Below are 22,197 nucleotides of genomic sequence, written 5' to 3' on the forward strand. Positions count from 1 at the left end.
ATCAGCCAGGTAAACACGGCCCCCTCTTCCCTGGCCCGAAACCAGTGAAGGTTGGGGGAATTTCTGCGCAACCCCGGCCACTTTCAGGGTTAAATTCCTCTCCCCGCCCTCTCCGCACCTCCGAAGGGAGCAGGGCAGCGTTGCTGGGCTGGCCAATTCTGGGCAGGGGGTGAATTCCTCCCGGGGGGGGTGGAGGTGTGGATGTGTGCGTGCGCCCGGAAGGCGTCCGAACTTTGCCCGGCGGAGCTCTGCAAACACGAGGCAGGGAGGGAGGGAGGCCGTTGCCCGGCCAGCGGGCACCAAACAGGGCAGGGCTCCATGGGAGGGGAGGGGGCACCTCGCGGCTGGGGGCTGCCTGGCTTTGTGATTTTGGCTGGGGGGGAGTTAGGAAGGTCCTACTTCTCCCCCCCAGCCAAAAATTCAAAGCCTATCTGCTGGATACGGGCAATGAGTGGGACAGCGCGGCGCGGAAGCCTCTTGTAGCAGCTGCCACAGCCACCGGCTTCGGCGCCGCTCGTCCCGCTCATCGCCCATATCCAGCAGATAGGCTTTGAGTTTTTGGCTGGGGGGGGAGAAGTAGGACCTACACTAGAAACCAGTCTTAACCAGAATTTGCTGATACAATAGTTACTTCAGAGACAGTCCCTAGGAACTAGGACCATAAAAGGTAATTGTCCGGATATATGCAGAGCAACGCAAGAGGACTAGATAAGATACCAGAATATATTGTGGCAATTAATGACCCAGGTAAATGGCAAAGGCAGGTTTGTAGAAAACAATAGTTTTATTCTTCATTGCAAAATATCTTCTGCTTCACTTTTCTATATACAGGAACTTTACATTAGCTATATTCAAGTTATAAGTAGATACTCAACCAATCCAGGTTTCTTCGTATCACTGCTACTACTCTACTCAATATTTAACTTACGCTCGAACTACTCCAATTTACAACCACCACCCTCAACAGCAAACAACAACAGATAATCATGATAGTTTATTTGCATCTTATAATGCTCTGGCCCAATCAAACTGCAGCTCACATCCTATGACTCAGCATTAGCATGCCCACAGTCTTTCTTTACCTTATATGGTAATACAGTGATACCTCGTCTTACAAACCCTTCGTCATGCAAACTTTTCGAGATACAAACCTGGGGTTTAAGATTTTTTTGCCTCTTCTTCCAAACTATTTTCACCTTACAAACCCAAGCCGCCACCACTAGGATGCCCCGCCTCCGGACTTCTGTTGCCAGTGAAGCACCAGTTTTTGGGCTGCTGGGATTCCCCTGAGGCTCCCCTTCATGGGAAACACCACCTCCGGACTTCCATGTTTTTGCGATGCTGCAGGGGAATCCCAGCAGCGCAAAAATGGGCGCTTCACTGGCAATGGAAGTCCAGAGGTGGGGTTTCAAGGACTTCTGTGTTTTTGCGATGCTGCAATTTTGCTGAGGCTCCCCTCACTGGAAACCCCACTTCCGGACTTCCGTTGCCAGCAAATCACCCATTTTTGCGCTGCTGGGATACCCCTGCTGGGATTCCCCTTCAGCATCACAAAAACACAGAAGTCCAGAGGTGGGGTTTCCCATGGAGGGGAGCCTCAGGGGAATCCCAGCAGTGCAAAAACAGGCGCTTCGGCTGGCAAAAGAGGTAAGTTTTAGGCTTGCACGCATTAATCGCTTTTCCATTGATTCCTATGGGAAACATTGTTTCATCTTACAAACCTTTCACCTTACAAACCTCGTCCCGGAACCAATTAAGTTCATAAGACGAGGTATCACTATACAATGAAATATCACCCAGGATTACTAATCCTGACAGTAATTTGTAAATAAGGGCAGGGAGTGATAGAATCAGGGGTGGGCTGCTGGGGGTTCACAGGGGTTTTGGAGAACCTCTAGCTAAGATTCTGTGCAGTTCAGAGAACCCCCAAATCCCACTTCTGGCTGGCTCCTCCCCTCCCAGGAGACCCCAAGCGGTCTGTTTTGGATGCAGGTAAAGCAGGGCATGCACAGAAGCTTGGGGAGGGTGAACAACAGGTCTACTGGAAGTTTGAGGGCCTCCGGAGCCTGGGGAGGCCATTTTCCCATTAAGGGACTGGGGTAGATTTCTACTCCTGCTTTAGGAACAAAGCCAGCTGGGCGATCTTGGGCAAGCCACTTTCTCTTAACCCTAGGAAGGAGGCAACGGCAAACCCTTCCTGTGGATTTAGCTTTGGTCTGGGTCAAGCTGCTCTGTAGCTATACCTATTCCCAAGACAATGGAAACTGGCAGAAGATAGAATTGGGAGAGGCCCAAACTCACAGGGAAGAGCAAAAGGGAGCAGAGATGGAAGGGACTCGGGTGCCTATTAGTGCTCCTCTTCATCACTGCAGTGATGGTATCCTTGAACAGAAAGAAGGTACTTAATCCAACTAAGAAAAGCAGAGGCATGTTAGGATGGCACCCACACCTAGAAACAGCCCTTCTTACACCAAAACAGAATGCCAAGATTTTAACGACGCTTTCATTCAAAGGCAACTTGATGCTCTTGCCATGTTTGTTGGTTAGTTAGTTAGTTAGTTAGTTTATCAAATTTATATGCCACCCTTCTCCTAGTGGATGGAGCGCACTGATTGTTATCACCAAGGGGTGGGTGGTCATTGCTTTTTTTATTGGCTTTATTTATTCTTGTAAGCTTCTAAGAGCCACTGAATTGTTACTAAATAAATAAATTCCTCAAATAAAACCACATCTGAACACTAAACTAGAACAGGTAGTCCTGTTGCAGGCTTTCCTCATCGTCAAGGGAAAGGGATTTATTATTTTGTTATTTTGTTATTTTGTTATTTTGTTATTTTGTTATTTTGTTATTTTGTTATTTTGTTATTTTGTTATTTTGTTATTTTGTTATTTTGTTATTGTGTTATTGTGTTATTGTGTTATTGTGTTATTGTGTTATTGTGTTATTGTGTTATTGTGTTATTGTGTTATTGTGTTATTTTGTTATTTTGTTATTTTGTTATTGTGTTATTTTGTTATTTTGTTATTGTGTTATTGTGTTATTTTGTTATTGTGTTATTGTGTTATTGTGTTATTGTGTTATTGTGTTATTGTGTTATTGTGTTATTTTGTTATTTTGTTATTTTGTTATTTTGTTATTTTGTTATTTTGTTATTTTGTTATTTTGTTATTTTGTTATTTTGTTATTTTGTTATTTTGTTATTTTGTTATTTTGTTATTTTATTATTTTATTATTGTATTATTGTATTATTGTATTATTTTATTATTTTATTATTTTATTATTTTATTATTTTATTATTTTTTTATTTTATTTTTTATTTTTTATTTTTTATTTTTTATTTTTTATTTTTTTTATTATTTTTATTTTTTATTATTTTATTATTCATTCATTCATTCATTCATTTATTTATTTATTAGATTTTTATGCCGCCCGTCTCCGTAGACTCAGATTTACTTAGATTTCTATGGCACTCTTCTCCGCAGACTCAGGGCTGCTTACAACAGGAACAATACTGGTCCATTTGAAATCCAGTAATTAAAACAATCTAAATTTATCTAAAAACCACAATAATCCAATTTATCTAAAACCCCTATTATAAAACACATTCATTCTATTTACACTCATGGCTGGAGCAGAGTATCCACGCTCAACGGCCCCAAACCTGCTTTACAAAAGGCCAGGAGGGTGGGAGCGCTGTGAATCTCAGGGGGGAGCTGATTCCAAAGGGCTGGGGCTGCCACAGAGAAGGCTCTACCCTAGGCCCTTCCAGGCAAAATTGTCTAGCTGAGGGCACCTGGAGTAGGTCAACTCTGTGGGGCCTAACCGGTGGCTGGAATTTGTGAAGCGGAAGATGGTCCTGTAAGTAACCTGGTCCTAAGTCACATAGAGGTTTATTGGCTTCTAGAATTTGGGTTTACTTTAGGGTGTAGAAATGTTGCTCTGCAAAAGTGATGTTATTCTTTTACTTGGAGATGGCCATCAAGTCCGGGCAATACTTTTTACAAGGGAGCTTGAAATAACTGGAACATTGAAAGGCGCCAGGATTCAAGAGCTCCAGATTATAATTACAGCTTTCAGTCTATACAACTCTCTGCTATTAAAATAAAAACAGTGATGCACCATATAGTTTTGGAAATCAGCCTCTATTTATTCTCTATTCTATGAAGAGGAATGCACATGAAAAGGTTGGAAGAAGGGGAAAGTGGCTGTTTCAGTTAGTATTAGCAAAAATGGTGTCATGGATCCAGTCAACGTATTTGCAGACTTTTGTGTAGACTCCAGGATAGCCAGGCAGGGCACAACCTACTCCCCAGGAGACAATGCCCTGGAGGAACCCATCACAAGCCACTGGACCACCGGAATCCCCCTGCAAGACCAAAAGAAAGAAGAAGGGTTTAGGGAAGTGCTGGGGTAGTTTCTCCTTTGACATGCTGGTAATGCCTTTCTCTTTTTGCTCCTCATTACACTGTAACCAACTTATGGCCCTTGTCCTTGTAGTATAATGGTAGCATTCCCAAATTTTAATTCTTAATTAGTGTTGGGCGAACCCAACGAAGTTCGGGTTTGGGTTTGGCGCCCGAACTTTTAAAAAAAGTTCGGGTTCAGTGGCCAAACCCGAAGCTGAACTTTTGCCGAACTTTCGAGTTCGGCACTTGGGAGAGCGCCGGGAAGTGCCACCGCCCAGCTGTCACCTTCCGGAACAGCCGGGGCGCTTCCCGGCGTTCTCCCGAACCTGAACATTTGCCAAACTTCTGAGTTCGGCGTTCGGCGCGAGCACCGGGAAGTGCCGTCGCCCAGCTGTCACCTTCAGAAACAGCCGGGGTGCTTCTCGGCAGTCCCCCGAATGCTGAACTCGGAAGTTAGGCAAAAGTTCGGGTTTGGGTTCAGGAAAAACGCCAGGAAGTGCCCCAGCTGTTCCATAAGGTGACAGATGGGCGACGTCGCTTCCTGATGCTCTCCCGAACCCGAACTTTTGCAAAAATTCAGGTTCGGGTTCGGTATATTGAACCTCGCAAAGTTCGGTACGAACCCAAACTTTGCGAGTTCGGTTCACCCGACAATATTCTTAATTCTTTATGTTGCTTCATTTCTCAAAGTGCTGTGGTGCTTCATCTCGGATCTGGAGTCCAACTTCCTTTATTCAGCTCATGGGGGAGGGGGGAGAGTTGTTTAATTTTTATTACCATACTAAGTGGTACTTATTCTGATCTCCTGTTTTCAACTCCTGATTGTATTGCTATAATTATTTCTCTATTCTTCAGTGTCCTTCATCTATTACAAAGCACAATATCTCCTCTTGTCATGTGGTACACTACATCCTTCTCAAACTGCTTTAGGAAGAGTTTTGGCCTGTAAAGGGGGTGGCTGGGGATTTGTCCTTCCAGTCTTGCAAAGTTCTGTTCATGTAACTTTACAATAAAGTAGAATTAGATCGTCAAGTCGTGTTTCCTGTCTGATCTACCTGGGAAAGCCAACAGATACGCAGAAGTGATATTCATGCCAGTTCGCAAATGTGCACACGATCAAACAATTTTCACATATTATATATAATCCCTTATAGCTGGGTGGCTGTTTTCAAACAAAAGCAAGTGGGCTGAGAATTTCTAACTGTTTTGTTTTTTTACAGATGGTCAGAAGGCAAGTGTCCTCACCTGACAAGCATCTTTGCCACCCTCAAGAGATCCAACGCAGACCATGTTTTCAGTAATTTGTCCTGGGTAAGCAGCTTTGCATTCCTCATCACTTAGGATTGGAACATACAGGCACTGCAGGTAATCAGGGTAGTTTACTGGATGGAGACAAAAAGGAAAAAAATAAGGAAGGTAAGAAGCGAGCAACAGTACATGAAGATATATGCTTTACATTAACATTTGACCTCTTAAAAGACGCCACTTGACACTTTCTGATTAAAAGAATAACAGCTTTCTGGAACTCTAGACCAGTTAAACAACTGGACTGCTATATGGTTTTATGAAATATGATGTCTTAGATGAAGTATCCAATTCAATATTTCAAAAATGTCTGAAAGTTCCCATAATAAAAGAAAAAGTGGAATTTAATGCACGTTCATCTTCAATATCTCTGAGACCGCCTTCTGCCGCACGAATCCCAGCGACCGATTAGGTCCCACAGAGTGGGCCTTCTCCGGGTCCCATCAAGTAAACAATGTCGGTTGGTGGGCCCCAGGGGAAGAGCCTTCTCTGCGGCGGCCCCGACTCTCTGGAACCAGCTCCCCCCAGAGATTAGAACTGCCCCTACTCTCCTCGCCTTTCGTAAACTCCTCAAAACCCACCTTTGTCGTCAGGCTTGGGGGAACTGAAATATCTCCCCCGGGCCTATACAATTTATGTATGGTATGCTTGTGTGTATGTCTGTTTAATAATGGTTTTTTAAAATATTTTAAATTGTAAATTATTAGATTTGTTATAAACTGCTTTTATTGTGTTGTGAGCCGCCCCGAGTCCACGGAAAGGTGCGGCACACAAATCTAATAAATAAATAAATAAATGCTATAGAACCATCCAAACCAGCAGTTATGTGCTTAAGTTGGTTCAAAGCTTTGTCCAAGAAGTTTTTTCTTTTTAATGTTAGGGCTTAAAATTGGAATTTCAGATTAGAGACAAATTGCCACTGAGCATATCTATCCCTGTGAATATTTAAAGCATGTGGTAATTGAGCAGTGATTGGGAAAAACATTTGTAGATTTAGAAAGTGTTGTTTGCAGAAAACAGACTTTAGGAATTACAGTTATGTACATGGAAGTCAGAGTGAGTTATTTTTGTCAATACTCACCACCATCACTGAGAGTGTTACCCCATCCTGAGACAAGGCAAGGGGTGCCAACAGCTGGACATCCATAGCCGAGGACGATGGGTGCGACACTACTGGTAAATTCAGGTGCTTTTTCCAATTTGATGAGCATGATGTCATGATCCAATCTCCAAGAGTCGTAGCTTGGATGGACAATTATTTTTTCAGCCTTGATAATCTGTTCATCTCCTTCTGGGTTCCTAATATCGTATGCTCCCAATTTCACGCTGAGGCGGCTATAAGATCAATAATGCAAATTCTATATTGGTTGCACTGTGCAGAGTTTAATCCCAAGCTTGGCAATGGTTGTAGACTTCAGGTCAAAGAGGAAGTCAACTATTTCTTTAGCAAGAGTTCAGATTTGAAATGGAAACTTTCCCATTGTTCAAAAACCATACCAATTTCCATAAATGCAATTGCATTAGGGATGTATCTGCCAGAATTGGGGTTGTATCTGAACACTCTACTTTCATTTTATTCCACAAAAGCTGGCATCAGATTATCTTTGTTTATCTTTGCTTATCTTTATTTATTTATTTATTAGATTTGTATGCTGCCCCTCTCCGAAGACTCGGAGCAGCTCACAACAAGAATACAAAATACAAATCCAATGATTAAAACAGGAAAACAGTTAAAAACCCTTGATTTAAAAACACTCATACAACCCAAACAAACCATACACAAAACAGAGCAGCCAAGGGGAATCAATTTCCCCATGCCTGGCAGCAAAGGTGGGTTTTTAGGAGTTTATGAAGGGCAAGGAGGGTGGGGGCAGTCCTAATCTCCAGGGGGAGTTGATTCCAGAGGGTCAGGGCCACCACAGAGAAGGCTCTTCTCCCGGGTCCCCGCAGACGGCATTGTTTTGTCAACAGGACCCGGAGAAGGCCGAGTCTATGGAGAGGGGTGGCATACAAATCTAATTAATAAATAAATGAAATAAAGGCCAACTCTGTGAGACCTAATCGGTCGCTGGGATTCGTGCGGCAGAAGGCGGTCCCAAAGGTATTCTGCTCCGGTGCCATGAAGGGCTTTAATGAATTTCTAAACAAATTATGTTTACCAAATCCCACATGAAGAAAATACCTGTGTAAAAGCCATGTTTAAAGCAAAGAAATCTACCTTTAAAAATGTGGTGAGGCAATTTGTTTAACAGTTACTTAATTCAGTATTTCCCTACCTTGGCCACTTGAAGATATCTGGACTTCAACTCCCAGAATTCCCCAGCCAACAAGTGGCCAAGGTTGGGAAACACTGACTTAATTTAATGAAAGGTCTACCTTTAAAAACTGAAGATGCCTATTTAGAAACAACCGCTTGTTTCTAATGTTTCACCAAACATTACTATACAGTACTTAGGCCACAGTGCACTCTTAAGGTATGACAAAACAGGGGAAAAAAATTCTTAGATAGATGGTGGAAAGCTTCAGAATGTTACTAGCTAGTTATAATTCTAGGACAGCGATGGCAAACCTTTTTTTGTTTCGCATGCCAAAAAGGGGTGCGTGCGTGTTCTCCCCTCCCCTTCCCCTATGCATGCACATGCTTCTGTGCATGCTCACAATCCCCCCCTCATCCCCTCACATGCGCACAGGCCTCACTGAAGCCTGAGACAGTGAAAAAAAATGGCCAAATGGGCAAACCAGAAGTTTGGAAAAACAGACTTCCGGTTTGCCCATTGTGCTGTTTTTGCCCTCCAGGGCTTTAGGGAAATTTCCGTGAAGCATCTGGAGGGTGAAACAGCCTTTCCCAAGGCTGAAAATCAGCTGGCTAGCACATGCATGGGTTCTAGAGCTGACATGGGACAACACCTCACGTGCCTTTTAATATGGCTCCATGTGCCACAATATGGCTCCACGTGCCACCTTTGACGTAGGTTCTAGACTTTGAAATTAGCTTGTTTTCTTAACCAGAGTATTTCCTGCTTGCTACATTTTAATCCTGGGTCAGTCTTTGAAATATCTGAACAGGACTGTGCTATCACAAGTTACCATGCAGACATGCATACAGCCATCTGGTTAAAAAAAAATGTGCTTTTTGAATTAATAGTCCTGATATGTGACTTTCAGATAATGAATAATATTAGCAAACTGATGTAAGAAATGGAAGTCAAGTGCTTTTTAAGCAATGTTTTTAATTACTTTCCCACTTAATGGAACCGCCTGCTACCGCACGAATCCCAGCGACTGATAAGGTCCCACAGAGTTGGCCTTCTCCGGGTCCCGTTGACTAAACAATGTTGTTTGGCAGGCCCCAGGGGAAGAGCCTTCTCTGTGGCGGCCCCGGCCCTCTGGAATCAACTCCCCCCGGTGATTAGAACTGCCCCCACCCTCCTTGTCTTTCGTAAACTACTCAAGACCCATCTATACCGCCAGGCATGGGGGAGTTGAGACACCTTTCCCCCAGGCTTTTTTATATTTATGTTTGGATAAGTATGTGTTGTTTGTTTTTTAAATATGATAGAGTTTTTATGTGCTTTTAATATTAGATTTCTTTCCGCTAGAATATTGTTTTTATTGTTGTTGTGAGCCACCCCGAGTCTTCGGAGAGGGGCGGCATACAAATCTAATATATTATTATTATTATTATTATTATTATTATTATTATTATTATTAATTTTCATTGATTCATTTTATCATCTTGGTGTAGGCAATTATCATAGGATAGATCGATGGGCACTTATTTTGATATCAGAGGTGAGGAAGTTTCTCTGCTTTACCATTGTTTTAACAATGAAAACAGCAAGAGCCGGGGTGGCGCAGCAGGTAGAGTGCTGTACTGCAGGCCACTGAAGCTGACTTGTAGATCTGAAGGTCAGCGGTTCAAATCTCATCACCGGCTCAAGGTTGACTCAGCCTTCCATCCTTCCGAGGTGGGTAAAATGAGGACCCGGATTGTGGGGGCAATATGCTGGCTCTGTTAAAAAGTGCTATTGCTAACATGTTGTAAGCCGCCCTGAGTCTAAGGAGAAGGGCGGCATAAAAATCAAATAAATAAATGAATGAATGAATGAATGAATAAATAAATAATAAAATAATAAAATAATAAATCCCTTTCCCTTGACCATGAGGAAAGCCTGCAACAGGACTACCTGTTCTAGTTTAGTGTAAATAAATAAATAAATGAATGAATGAATGAATGAATGAATAAATAAATAAATAAACTAATAAACTAATAAATAAATAAATAAGCTAATAAACAAATAAATGGATCAAAATTGGGCAAGATTATTTCCTATGTAAAGTTAAAGAAATGTATAATTATTAGCACATTTTTAGCTTCCCTATCTTAAAGGCATCTTCTTTTTAACTGGAATTTGCTTTAATAATAATAACAATATATAATAATACTCACGATTTGTAGCAATGAGCAGCTGAAAGAACCCATTGGTCGTGGATAAGGGAACCCCCACAGATATGGTAACCAATATTGAGTGAAACCTGATAAGGGACAGAATTTCTCGGACAGGTATATCCTCCAACTATCTTGTCATCATCTTCCTCATTCAAGGTGGCAGCAACTAATAAGAAAAGGAACATCAACATGTAGAGCTAGCATGCCAAATAGAGTCCACGTCTGAAGGCACTTGGGCCAGTGATAGAGGGAAAGCATACATATGATTTTTATATATCATAGCAGTTCATACAGGTAGTCTGGTAATTTCAACTACAACCAAGCTAAGCAAAACAGTTACTAAGTAAATTTTGCTCCATTTTACAACCTTTCTTGTCACAGTTGTTAAGTGAATTGTTGTAGCGGTAGCATGGTGTTCTGTCGGGCTCTCTGATAGGAGCCTCCCGAAAATTCAAGGATACAAATTTCAGACACAAACACGTCTGAAAATTCAAAACAATGTTCTTTATCACAAAAGTCAAAATAAACTAAGCACTCTTTTTGTATTGCAAAGAGCACTCTTCCCAAAACAACCAGGTAGTCTGTACAATTTCCCTTAAGCAGTCATTAAGTACTTAGCCCGCAGATGGGGAGAAACTTCACACCCCTTCTTCTTCCAATGAAGGGAGACACACACACACGCTGCTCTGCTTTGGTTTCAAAGGCGTGAAAAAGCAACAAAGTCCAGCACACAAGATTCCTGATGAAACTGCAACAGATATGCTTCCACAATGGCCAAACCCATATGCTGCTATTTATAGCAGCAGCCCAAATTACTGGAGCCCCACCCAAACACAGGTGGCCTCCCTTATTTCCTGTAATATGTTCTTACTTAGTCTCTTCTACGCATAATTCTGTGCTTGCATGGATCCAAAATATCATCATCTGAAGTTATAGAAGATAAGGAAGATTGACTGCCTTGGCTGTGTGCCAAGCCCTCCTCTGCCGAGTCACTCCCACCTTCTTCTTCGTCCAAGGAAACTAAACTCTGATCTGATTCTGTCGGCAATAACACAGGCCTGTGACATGTTGAATTTTCCCCTGCATCCATTTCCCCATTCCCTGGGGCAGGAGCTGGGCCAGAGCCAACCACAACACATGGTAGTTAGAGTGTAGTACAGCAGGCTACTTCTGCTGCCTGCCAGCTGCCTGTAGTTCTGCAGTTTGAATCTCACCAGCTCAAAGATGACTCAAGCCTTCCATCCTTCCAAGATCGGTAAACAAGGACCCAGATTGTTGGGGGCAATCTATAAAACCACCTAGAGGGGGCTGTAAAGCACTGGAAAGTTATGTATCTGCCCTGAGTCCTTGGAGAAGGATGGCAGTCCAATAAATAAATAAAATAAATATCAGTCTAAGTGCTATTGCTATTTATTAAGTTAGCAATTAGTTCTTAAGTGAATTTGGCTCCTCCGGTGATTTTGCTTGTCAGAATGTTGTAAAAGCTGATCACATGGCTCCAGGCCACAGCAATAGTCATGAAAACATGCCAGACGCCAAGAGTCCAGATTCTGAAGCTCTTCCAAAAACTCCCACCTTGATTTTTTGACCCGCCTTGCAAACATCTCTGCATGTATTGGTAGACCTCAAGATATTAATGGAGCCTGCATGTCATGATAGCTTTAAACTAACTCCTAAATATTGCAATATTCCATGCATTTTGATTTATGCTGTAAAGAGGAATGATAGTTAATATGCTAGCGCCATTCACAGTTTAAAATTATACAATCAGAAAATATCTATTTGGATTGTTTTAGATTTTAAAATATACTATCTAAACTAGAAGAATCGGGTTGGGGTGCGGGAAAGCAAGGAAATGAGAATTACAAAATGACTGTGTCATAATTACAATGGAAGCTTCACCCCTCTTTTTTATGTTCCTTGAGATGTACAGAAATGAGTACAAAAAAAAAGAGGGAGTTTGCATCATGATGGCTTGACATTTGTGTCATCATTTGGATGAACACATCAAGTCTTGTGACAGCCAGTTTGGGGCGGTGGTTAATGTATCAGGCTAGAAACTGGGAGACTGTGAATTCCAGTCCTGCTTGGACACGTAGCCATCTGGATGACCTTGAGCCAGTCACTCTCTTAGCCCTGGGAAAGAGGCACTGGCAAACCATTTCTCAAAAAGCTTGCCAATAAAACTGAAAGGACTTCTTCATCCAGTTGTCAGGAATTAAGACTTATTTGAAGGTATACACAAACACACAGAGAGAGAGGGGATTCTGAAGTTGCATCTGATCTTAATCCTATTCTCACAATGAAACTCTATTCCCACTTCAACTAAAGGCAGTGGTGGACTCCTATGGGTACAGTCAGGTAGAATAGAATAGAATAGAATTTTTATTGGCCAAGTGTGATTGGACACACAAGGAATTTGTTTTGGTGGATATGCTCTCAGCGTACATAAAATAAAATATACATTTGTCAAGAATCATGAGGTACAACACTTAATGATTGTCATAGGGGTCAAATAAGCAATGAAGAAGCAATATTAATAAAAATCTTAGGATATAAGCAACAAGTTACAGTCATGCAGTCAACATGGGAGGAAGTGGGTGATAGGAATGATGAGAAAAACTAGTAGAAATTGAAGTGCAGATTTAGTAGAAAGTCTGACAGTGTTGAGGGAATTATTTGTTTAGTAGAGTGATGGCGTTCGGAAAAAAACTGTTCTTGTGTCTAGTTGTCTTGGTGTGCAGTGCTCTGTAGCGACGTTTTGAGGGTAGGAGTTGAAACAATTTGTGTCCAGGATGTGAGGGGTCAGTAAATATTTTCCCCGCCCTCTTTTTGACTCGTGCAGTATACAGGTCCTCAAGGGAAGGCAGGTTGGCAGCAATTGTTTTTTCTGCAGTTCTGATTATCCTCTGAACTCTGTGTCGGTCCTGTTGGGTTGCAGCACCAAACCAGACAGTTATAGAGGTGCAGATGACAGACTCAGTGATTCCTCTGTACACAGTACTGGTAGCAAAAGTTTGGTCAGGTAAACAGTACCGGCAGCAAAAGTTTGATTTCCCCCCCCCCCTTCTGGGCTCTGGGTATGTTTTTCCTATCACAGTAAATGAGGTTGAATGTGTTTAATTTTAGAAGAGCTCTCTCTCTCTCTCTCTCTCTCTCTCTCTCTCTCTCTCTCTGTGTACATACACTTTATATAGTAGATAATCAGGGGTGGGCTACTGCCCAGATGGGCGGGAATGCAGTGGGGTAGCGAAAATGGAGCTCTATCCCAGAACACCCAATTTGCACTGAAAGATGTTGAAATAAAATGCATAAGCCATGCCCACAGTGCAGTAGTAAAAATTTTAGTAGCCCATCACTGACTAAAGGGTAAGGCCCATTACAGTTCCTAAAGAAAAGAGAGACTGAGATAGAAGTATAAAAGCCATGAGGAAAACCGGGACAAGCAACCCATATATACGTAGAAACCCCACCCCAATAATACCAAAATCAAAATAGTGTATGTAACTTAATTTATTCTCTCTCTCTTTTTAAAATAATTTTTATTGAATTTTTTTTAAATGTAAGACAGGCAGAACTAACAACATTTAACATATATAGGAGCTACCATTGCTCCTCTTATTGTAGAAGTCTTCCTAATACAAAAATGAAAAACTAATTCTATTTTAGATCAATACAGAAAAGTAAACTTATTGATGAAATATCTGTTTGTATACAATACTAATATACAAAGAAAAATAAACTTAAAATTTCAAACATTTTCTATTGATTATATAATTATGATTAAATAGTTAAACTCAGTTAATAGAAATAGTGTTATTCATTGAATTTCACTATGAGTTGTATTCAAAAATATACATTTTACTGTTTCATACTTTATTTTGTTATCTTCAATTATCTTTTTTTTTAAAAATTCCACCATTTATACACTTCTTCCCAAATTTTATAAAATTCAGATTCCGCTTGATTATTTAACCTTCTTGTCATCATATCCAATTCTGCACATTCCATAATTTTCCTAAAAATCTCTTCATCTTTTGGAATTTCCTTTTCTTTCCATTTTTGTGCAAATGCAATTCTAGCTGCTACTAATATATGAATTATTAAATAATATACTTCTTTTTTATATTTAATGTCCGTGATAGCTAATAAGAAAAATGCTGGTGTCTTTCTAATTTCCTTATTTGTAATTTCTTTCAGCCATTTTTCTACCTTGTTCCAGTAAATTTTAGATTTATTCTCAAATAGATCTTAAGAGGCATTAGAAGACAAATTGGTACCAAAGTATATCCACATAGACTGTCAGTAGATTTTACCCAAAGTAATAACTGTGATCATGTGACCCTGGGACAGTGCAACTGTCGCAAATACACATGAGTTGCCAAGCACCTGAATTTTGATCACATGACCACTGGATGCTACAACAATCATAAGTGTGAAAATCGTTCGTAAGTCACTTTTTTTCAGTGCCGCAGTCAGTGTTCCCTCTAATTTTTTTTTGGGGTGAGCAGAAAAGTATAGTGTCTGAGCGGCAGTCCCTTTGGGACTGGGCAGCATATAAGAAGAAAGAAAGAAAGAAAGAAAGAAAGAAAGAAAGAAAGAAAGAAAGTGTGGGCGTGCGCTATCACACATGAGCTAGTTCTTGCATCCATAATTCTATCCTTTCTATGTCTCCCTCCCTCTTTCCTCCCTCCCTCTTTCCTCCCTCCCTCTTTCCTTTCTATCTCTCCCTCCCTCTTTCCTCCCTCCCTCTTTCCTTTCTATCTCTCCCTGCCTCTTTCCTTTGTATCTCTCCCTCCCTCTTTCCTTTCTATCTTTCTCTCCCCCTGCCTTTCTCCAAGCCCTTCCTTTTCCCTCTTCCTATCTAACTACCCCCTCTCCCTCCTTTCTATCTCTCCCTCCCCTTCTCTCTCTCTCCCTTCCTTCATCTTTCTTTCCCTCTCTCTCTCCATCCTTCTTCCTTTCTCTCTTCCTTCCTTCCTTCCTCTCTTTTTTGCTCTTTCTCTCTCCCTCCTTCCCTCCCTCTATGTCTTTCCCTCTCCCTCCTTCCCCCTCTCTTTCTCTCTCTCTTCCTTCCTTTCCCTCTCTTTCTCTCTTACTTTCTTTCTCTCTCATTCTCTCTCCCCTCCTTTTTCCCTCTCTCTCTTTCTCTCTCGTTCACCACGCCGGCAACAGAGAGAAAAAAAGAGAGAGAGAGAGACGGAGAGAGAGTGGAGGGCACCATTGTCTTCGCCTCCGCCCGGCTCTGCAGCCAAGAGGCAGCAACGGCTCCGGCAGCAGGGAAAAGTCAGCCGGGCTTCGGGAATGCCTGCCCTGCCTCTACTGCAGTCCCCTTGCTGGAAGTCTGGGACGAAAGCGCTCCCAGCGAAGGGGCTGCGAGAGGGGCGGGGCGGGCATTCCCAAAATGGACAGAGAAAGCCCTCTCTCGCAGCGAAAGCGCTCCCAGCCAGGGGGCTGCGAGAGAGGGCTTTCTCCGTCCGTTTCGGGAAAGTCTGCCCCGCCCCTCTCACAGCCCCCTGGCTGGGAGCGCTTTCGTCCCGAGGAACTGAAGCCGCTGCCACCGCAGCCGCCACGAGAGAACCCACGCCCCAAGACAGGGGGCGGCAGAGGAGGAGAGGGGGTGGGCGGGGGGCAGGGCCAAGAGGCCAGGAGCGCGAGGGGGCCAGAGGCACCATGGAGAGGCCGTGGCTCCCTTCTACTGCCCGCGCCTCCCCGCCCACCCCAACCCCGCGCGTGACCGAGGAAAAGGGTGAGCGCGCGACCGAGGAAAAGGGTGTGTGTGGGGGTATTTTGGAGCGCGTGCGCGCTCACACGCGCAGCTTACAGTGAACGGTGGCCACAGTAACTTTGAATGGTTACTAATGGAATGGTTGTACTTAAAGGACTACCTCAGTGGTCGGTTTCAAAAAATTTTACTGCCGTGTGGCATGGTGGCCAGGACTTGCTGGGCATAGCAGGGGAAGGATACTGTAAAATCTCCATTCCCATCCCACTTCAGAGGAAAGGATACTGTAAAATCTCAATTTCTTCCTGATCGGCTGAGATTTGGGAGGCAGAGAATAGATGGGGGCAGGGCCAGTCAAAGGTGGTATATACTGCTGCACGAATCCCAGTGACCAATTAGGTCCCACAGAGTTGGTCTTCTCCGGGTCCCATTGACTAAACAATGTTGGCTGGTGGGACCCAGGGGAAGAACCTTCTCTGTGGCGGCCCTGATCCTCTGGAACCAGCTCCCCCCAGAGATTAGGATTGCCCCCACCCTCCTTGCCTTTTGTAAATTCCCTAAAACCCACCTCTGCCATCAAGCATGGGGGAACTGAGACATCTCCCCTTGCCTATGTAGTTTTGTGTATGGTATGTTTGTGTGTATGCTTTTTAAATAATGGGGCTTTTAGACTTTTAATTTTAGATTTGTTATTTTAGACTTTTAATATTAGATTTGTTACTGTATATTGTTTTATCACTGCTGTGAGCCACCCCGAGTCTGCGGAGAGGGGCGGCATACAAATCTAATAAATCATAATCAATCATACTGGTTCTCCAAACTACTCAAAATTTCTGTTACCAGGTTCTCCAGAACTGGTCAGAATCTACTGAAACCCACCTCTGGACTACCTGTACCAAGCAAATCTAGGGTTCTATCTTAAGTCAGATATCCAATTTAATTTAAAGTGAATCCAAAGCAATTTCACAATGGCCAGTTTGTGTCTTTTTTGCTACAGAAAACCATCTTTTCATAAGTCATAGTAGACGCAATACAAGTTAGAAAAGTATGCAAAAATGACAAAGAATTAGGGGGAAGTTTCATATCTTAGGTTAGAAACAGTACCTTTTACTCTTTTGCTGCATATATCCACTACAACATCAAAGACAGTAGAAACTCAAATATGTTTTTTAAACTCACCTGCTGCTCCAAGGAAGGCAAAGATCCACAGGACTTTCATTTTGTATCTTGGTGTCATACAAAACTGTGTAGAACTTTCCAAGGGACTCTCTCCCTCTTTATATCGTTCTTAGGGATTTTATCTCTTCAGTCCAAGGCCACCAGCTCCCCACTTCCCAGGCTCTTGTACGATTACACAGCTCCACATGCGCTTAAGGTGAAAGCATTATTCCACGTGGCTTAAGTCTAAAGGAAAGCACTTGCAGCAATGGAAAAGATGGCCAGATGCTCCAATGCCATTCAGCTTGCATGCTAGGTCTTGCCTTGATACTCTTCCTACCTTCTTGAATGGTTGTGAAACCTTTCAAAGTTTTGCAAGAACTGGGCCACAGTTAGCCCTAGAAAGCCTTTCAGATACATGGCTGCCAAAGCTCAGATCTCTTCTCATCTTGGGCCAGACTCAACAGATCCACTGTTGACCTCTCTCGATTCCTAAGAGGTCAGTAAGGGGTGTGCATAAGTGCATCAGCGTGCCTCCTGTCCCCTGTCCTAACGTTTCTGTTATTTTTTACTAGTATCATTCATATGAATATTATTATATCTAATGTTTCTTTCTTTCCTTGTTACTAGTATCATGTATATGAATATTATTATATCTTTACATATCTCCAATATGTACTTGACAAAACAAATAAATAAAATAAATAATAAATCTTCCCATGCTTATGACAGAATGCATGTTAGCCTGAAGAACCATTGCTTTTTGTTATTATTGTTGTTTGTTCACTCTACACTAAATACAGCATGGAAGAGACTTTTGACAGTTTGCTCTACCTATTGTCCTGATGTAGGAAGTGTACTGGCAGTTATCCCAGTTTGACAAGTCCAACTTAGTTTTAGGATGGTTGTCCTACCTAGAATCACCTTCCAGATTTTTTTAAAAAACACGACAACTGGATTTTATTGCATAATGTGAAAGTTCTGTCCAATTAGTGTCTTCTCCATCTGCAACAGCATCATCCGCCTGTGATTCATAGGATTCTTCTGGTTTCATAGGCAATTTGTCTTCCCCCAGAACTTCCTGCTCTTGCCATCACATGTGATGGAAATATGGGCATGGCCAACAGTACAATTTACAGGACATGAAGACCTGTTGTGGTCTGTGGCTTGAGTGATGGATTACAGAATAATTGACATGATTGTCAACTTTCAGTATCTTAATTCTTAATTAAGAGAATTTAGAATCACTATACTTTATTTAAGGATGTGATTTCTACAGTTATATCCCTTGGTGTATTGATTACATATGGTAAGCATTAGGGTATATTACATGCAAACAAAACAGTGTTTGATTCACAAATATAATTAACATTAAGAGCCAGTTTTGTGTAGTGGCATTAGGCTAGAACCTAGGAGGCTATGAGTTCTAGTCCTGTTTCAGGCATAAAGTCAGTTGGGTGACCTTGGGCTAGTTACTTTTTCTCAGCCTTTTAGAAGGAGGCAATGGTGAGCTACTTCTGAAAAAAGTAACTTGCCAAGAAAACTGCATGGACTTGTCCAGACAGAAGACATGACCAGAATTAGACATGATTGAATGGAAGAAAATAATAATTGGGATAATAATCTGGAAGGAGATATCAGGATAAAATAGAAAAAGGTAGGGTTTGTAAGAAAAGGATGGGCAGTGGAACAAATCTGTGATTTTTTTTTACTGTAGGTGCAATTTTAGACGTTGACCTAAGAGAGAAAACTTTACAGATGCTGTGTTCTTTTCTTCACTCAGTAACTGAAGCATTCTTGACAGTCTTCTGTTTAAAGAGTATCCTGCATAAGGATAAAGATTGCACAACAGTTATGCTAGATTACACACACAGCAGACTCAGATTTGGTATACACCACCCTGTTGAGATTAGACAGCCCTGCACTAGCTCCTTACAAGAACAGTGAAAGAAAGATGCTATTTCTGTAAGGCAAAGAACATTAGACAAAATACCATGGTCATCATATCCAATTCTGGTACAGGATAATAGAGAAACAGAACAAACCAGGGATTAGATATAATTTAGATCACGTGTTTATTAGGATTAGAAAAAGGATGCAAGAGACAGAAGCATCTAACTGCCTTATACAACGAAGATGCTACCATGGAAAGCATAGGTAGCTCAACCCATCCTATATTTGAAAGAAATCCCTTGTGGATTCCCAGAAATTATTTGCTTGGCTCTCTCTCTCTCTCTCTCTCCTCTTTCTCTTCCAGGTAGACAAAGAAATTTATGGTGTAAATACACCTGCAGATAAATATTGATACAGAACAAAATATTGTTGTTGTTTGGTTTTAATGCTGGATACTATTTTAATTGCAAAAGTGTTTGGTTGCTCAATCAACTGCAGACCAGAAATTATGCTATTATTATCCAGAATAGGGTATTATTACTTGCCAGCCTTTGTTCAAGTGCCATCTACAATTCTGACAGACAATTATCCCAGTATAAAATTTACTGCCCATACTGGCAATCCCTCATCTGCCACTGATTTGGCTGCTTGCAAAATGGTAGTGCCATTTTTTTCACTTGTGTGGGAGTATTAAGCGAAGTGATTGGTTTAAACCACCCTATCTTGCTGCTCTCCTGTGTTCTCCAACCAGTAGGAATCCATCTACCAATCAGGAATGGTAATGTAGGGATGAACCTTGGGCCAGTGGCAAGTTGAATCAGGTGGCTGACAGTGGCAGGTACCATCACAAAAGAAGGCATCTGCTTAAACAGGAGTTTCTGCAGTAAATCAAGCAAACAGGTTCTTTCAAAACCCAGCAGCCTCCCTTCCTTGATCCTGATGTTGGGTAGGCTGAGGAAAGTGCAAGAAAAGTGGGACAACTGAATGACACTCAGTAGATGACACTCAATTCCAACTCATTTAACAACTGTTCAACCAGCTAAGGAAATGTAACCTGGGGAACACCACTTTAAAACTGGTCTGCTTAAGCCTGTCTCACTTATGAACTGAGATGAGACAAAAGTAATTTTATTGTTAATATGTATATCCAGTTTAGATTCATTTGGATTCAGATATGCATCAGTTTTCACCTGCTTTCTATGAATTGTACCTGTCAGTTTAAAATCCATTCATCTTGTTTGGAAAAATCCTTTTGAAAATGTCAAAATGTCCAGTATTGGGCTGAAATATGTATTAATTTTAAAAAGAAAATACAGTGGTACCTCTACTTAAGAACGCCTCTACTTAAGAACCTTTCTAGATAAGAACTGGGTGTTCAAGATTTTTTTGCCTTTACTTAAGAACCATTTTCTACTTAAGAACCAGAGCTGGGAAAAATTTCCCAGGAAATTTCAGAGCGGCACAAAGGCCCGGCCAGTTTCCTGCCATTCCCCATTTAATCCCAGCCATCTGGGCTGCCAGAGGAGCCTTTTGGTGACGCTTAAGGAGGCTTTGGCAGTCCAGAGCGAATGAAGCATTTTCCTTTCTCTGGGTGCTTGGACAGGGAATAAACCTCTGCCAGCGCCCAGAGAAAAGAAACGCTCCCTTCGTTCTGGGCAGCCGAGGAGTTACCACAGCGAAGGAAAGGCGCCAACAACAAAGCGAGCAAGTGAGAAGAGAGGGGAGCCCTTCATCATGGGAAGGAAGAGGCAGTAGGTAGCAGCAGCAACAGCCAGTGTATGGGACGCAGTTTATGGGAGGCAGCCTCACACTGGGTGTATTGGAGGCGCATGCTCCTCCTTGCCGCCTCAGAGTCCCTCTATTTTTTTTTTAAAGCCTTAAAGTTTTGGATTTTTTTTTTATTCCCCTTACCTCACCTTCTTCCTTCAGCAGCGACTCTCCTCCTCCTCCTCCTCTTCTTCTTCCTCCTCCTCCCACCCAAATTCCGAGCTTTTATTTCTTTACTAATGGGTTCGCACACATTATTTGCTTTTACATTGATTCCTATGGGAAAAATTGCTTCTACTTAATTCCTGGTCACGGAATTAATTAAATTCTGAAGTAGATGTACCACTGTATATAGTTTAGACCAGATACCACTTTGTTGGAGATAATGGACCAAACCTCAGAAAACTTCCATGATACGTTATTTTTGTGCATGTTAATAGCAAGAGTCCAATTTGCTCAACACTGGAATGATGCCAAATACTTACACCGAAAGAGTGGTTAGAAAAGAAGATAGAGATGGCAAAGATGGCAAAAATGACAACCTCATTGGAGAAAAGGCTTTGGCAAAATTTAACAATTGGAAGTCATTTACGGACTTTTTGCAAGAAAATTAAAAATCAGATTGCGGCCTATTTGATGACTAGTAAAATTCACTGATTGGAAATGGAAGCTGTAGTTTAATGCTAAAGTAAGAGTAGAATTTAAGGTCTTCTATAAAATAAGTTGGACGCTACCCTTTTATTTCTTTTACCCTTTTGTTTCTTTCCATTTGTTTTATATGATAGTCTCGTGATAGTCTCATCTTATTCACTCTCTTTTTTTTTCTACCTATTTTTCTCTTTGACTAACGGTATTTGTTTTAGTTAGTTTTTATTTTTAATTAAAAAAAATAAAGTATTTTTAGAATGTACTTTTCTATGTGTAAACTTAATAAACTTAACTATTGTGCAGCTTATTTATATTTCTAGAAAAATCTTAGTATATCCATTGAATGATTGATGGAAATTGTATTTTTTTCAAAATAAAACCCTGTACAATGAGACTAATCCTAATCACTGGTATATCCCTTTCTCTTACAGTAAGCAAGATGGACCCTTCTTTCTATATTTTTTTTTATATTCGTAAGTAAAATTCCTCTGATCTATCAAAAATACAAAGCTGATTTTTGTGTCCATTTTTGATCTTATATTTATGCATAAAAATAAACCAAGGAGAGAAGTAACTAGAACTAAGGAGAAAATTCCTAACAGTGAAAACAATTAACCAGTGGAACAAGTTGTCTTTGGAAATTATGGGTGCTCCCACATGGAGGCTTTTAAGAAGAGATTGGACAGCCATCTATTAAAAATAGTATAGATGAAAGCAGGGATTGGACTAGATGACATCCAGTGTCCCTTCCAACTCTGTTTCTGTAACTGATTATATGAAGCCCTTGAATTCAAATGATGCTTTAAAGAAAAGTATATTTTCATGAGAGGGATAGCAATTTTAC

The 22,197-nt window shown here is 41.4% G+C and overlaps 1 protein-coding gene across 1 annotated transcript; it reads right to left on the bottom strand.

Moving 5' to 3' along the window:
* Positions 1-4,211: 4,211 nt before the first annotated feature.
* On the bottom strand, positions 4,212-17,106 carry LOC139159513 (serine protease 1-like). Its single transcript, XM_070736825.1, has 5 exons — positions 17,067-17,106; positions 10,163-10,328; positions 6,794-7,047; positions 5,653-5,789; positions 4,212-4,367 (listed from the first exon to the last, which is right to left on the bottom strand). Exons 1-5 carry the CDS (start codon positions 17,104-17,106, stop codon positions 4,212-4,214), a joined length of 753 nt encoding a protein of 250 aa, XP_070592926.1.
* Positions 17,107-22,197: the final 5,091 nt, after the last annotated feature.

Source organism: Erythrolamprus reginae, chromosome 2 (assembly GCF_031021105.1).
Source record: "Erythrolamprus reginae isolate rEryReg1 chromosome 2, rEryReg1.hap1, whole genome shotgun sequence".
Classification (NCBI taxonomy): domain Eukaryota; kingdom Metazoa; phylum Chordata; class Lepidosauria; order Squamata; family Dipsadidae; genus Erythrolamprus; species Erythrolamprus reginae.

What these genes read in the sequence shown, in the direction of transcription:
- LOC139159513 (XM_070736825.1), bottom strand. Translation starts at nt 17,106, where the DNA reads ATGAAAGTCCTGTGGATCTTTGCCTTCCTTGGAGCAGCAG. An exon ending in TGCCTTCCTTGGAGCAGCAG is followed by an intron (nt 10,329 to 17,066) that starts GTGAGTTTAAAA and finishes TTTTCTTATTAG; the next exon opens with TTGCTGCCACCTTGAATGAG. An exon ending in GCTGCTCATTGCTACAAATC is followed by an intron (nt 7,048 to 10,162) that starts GTGAGTATTATT and finishes TTGATCTTATAG; the next exon opens with CCGCCTCAGCGTGAAATTGG.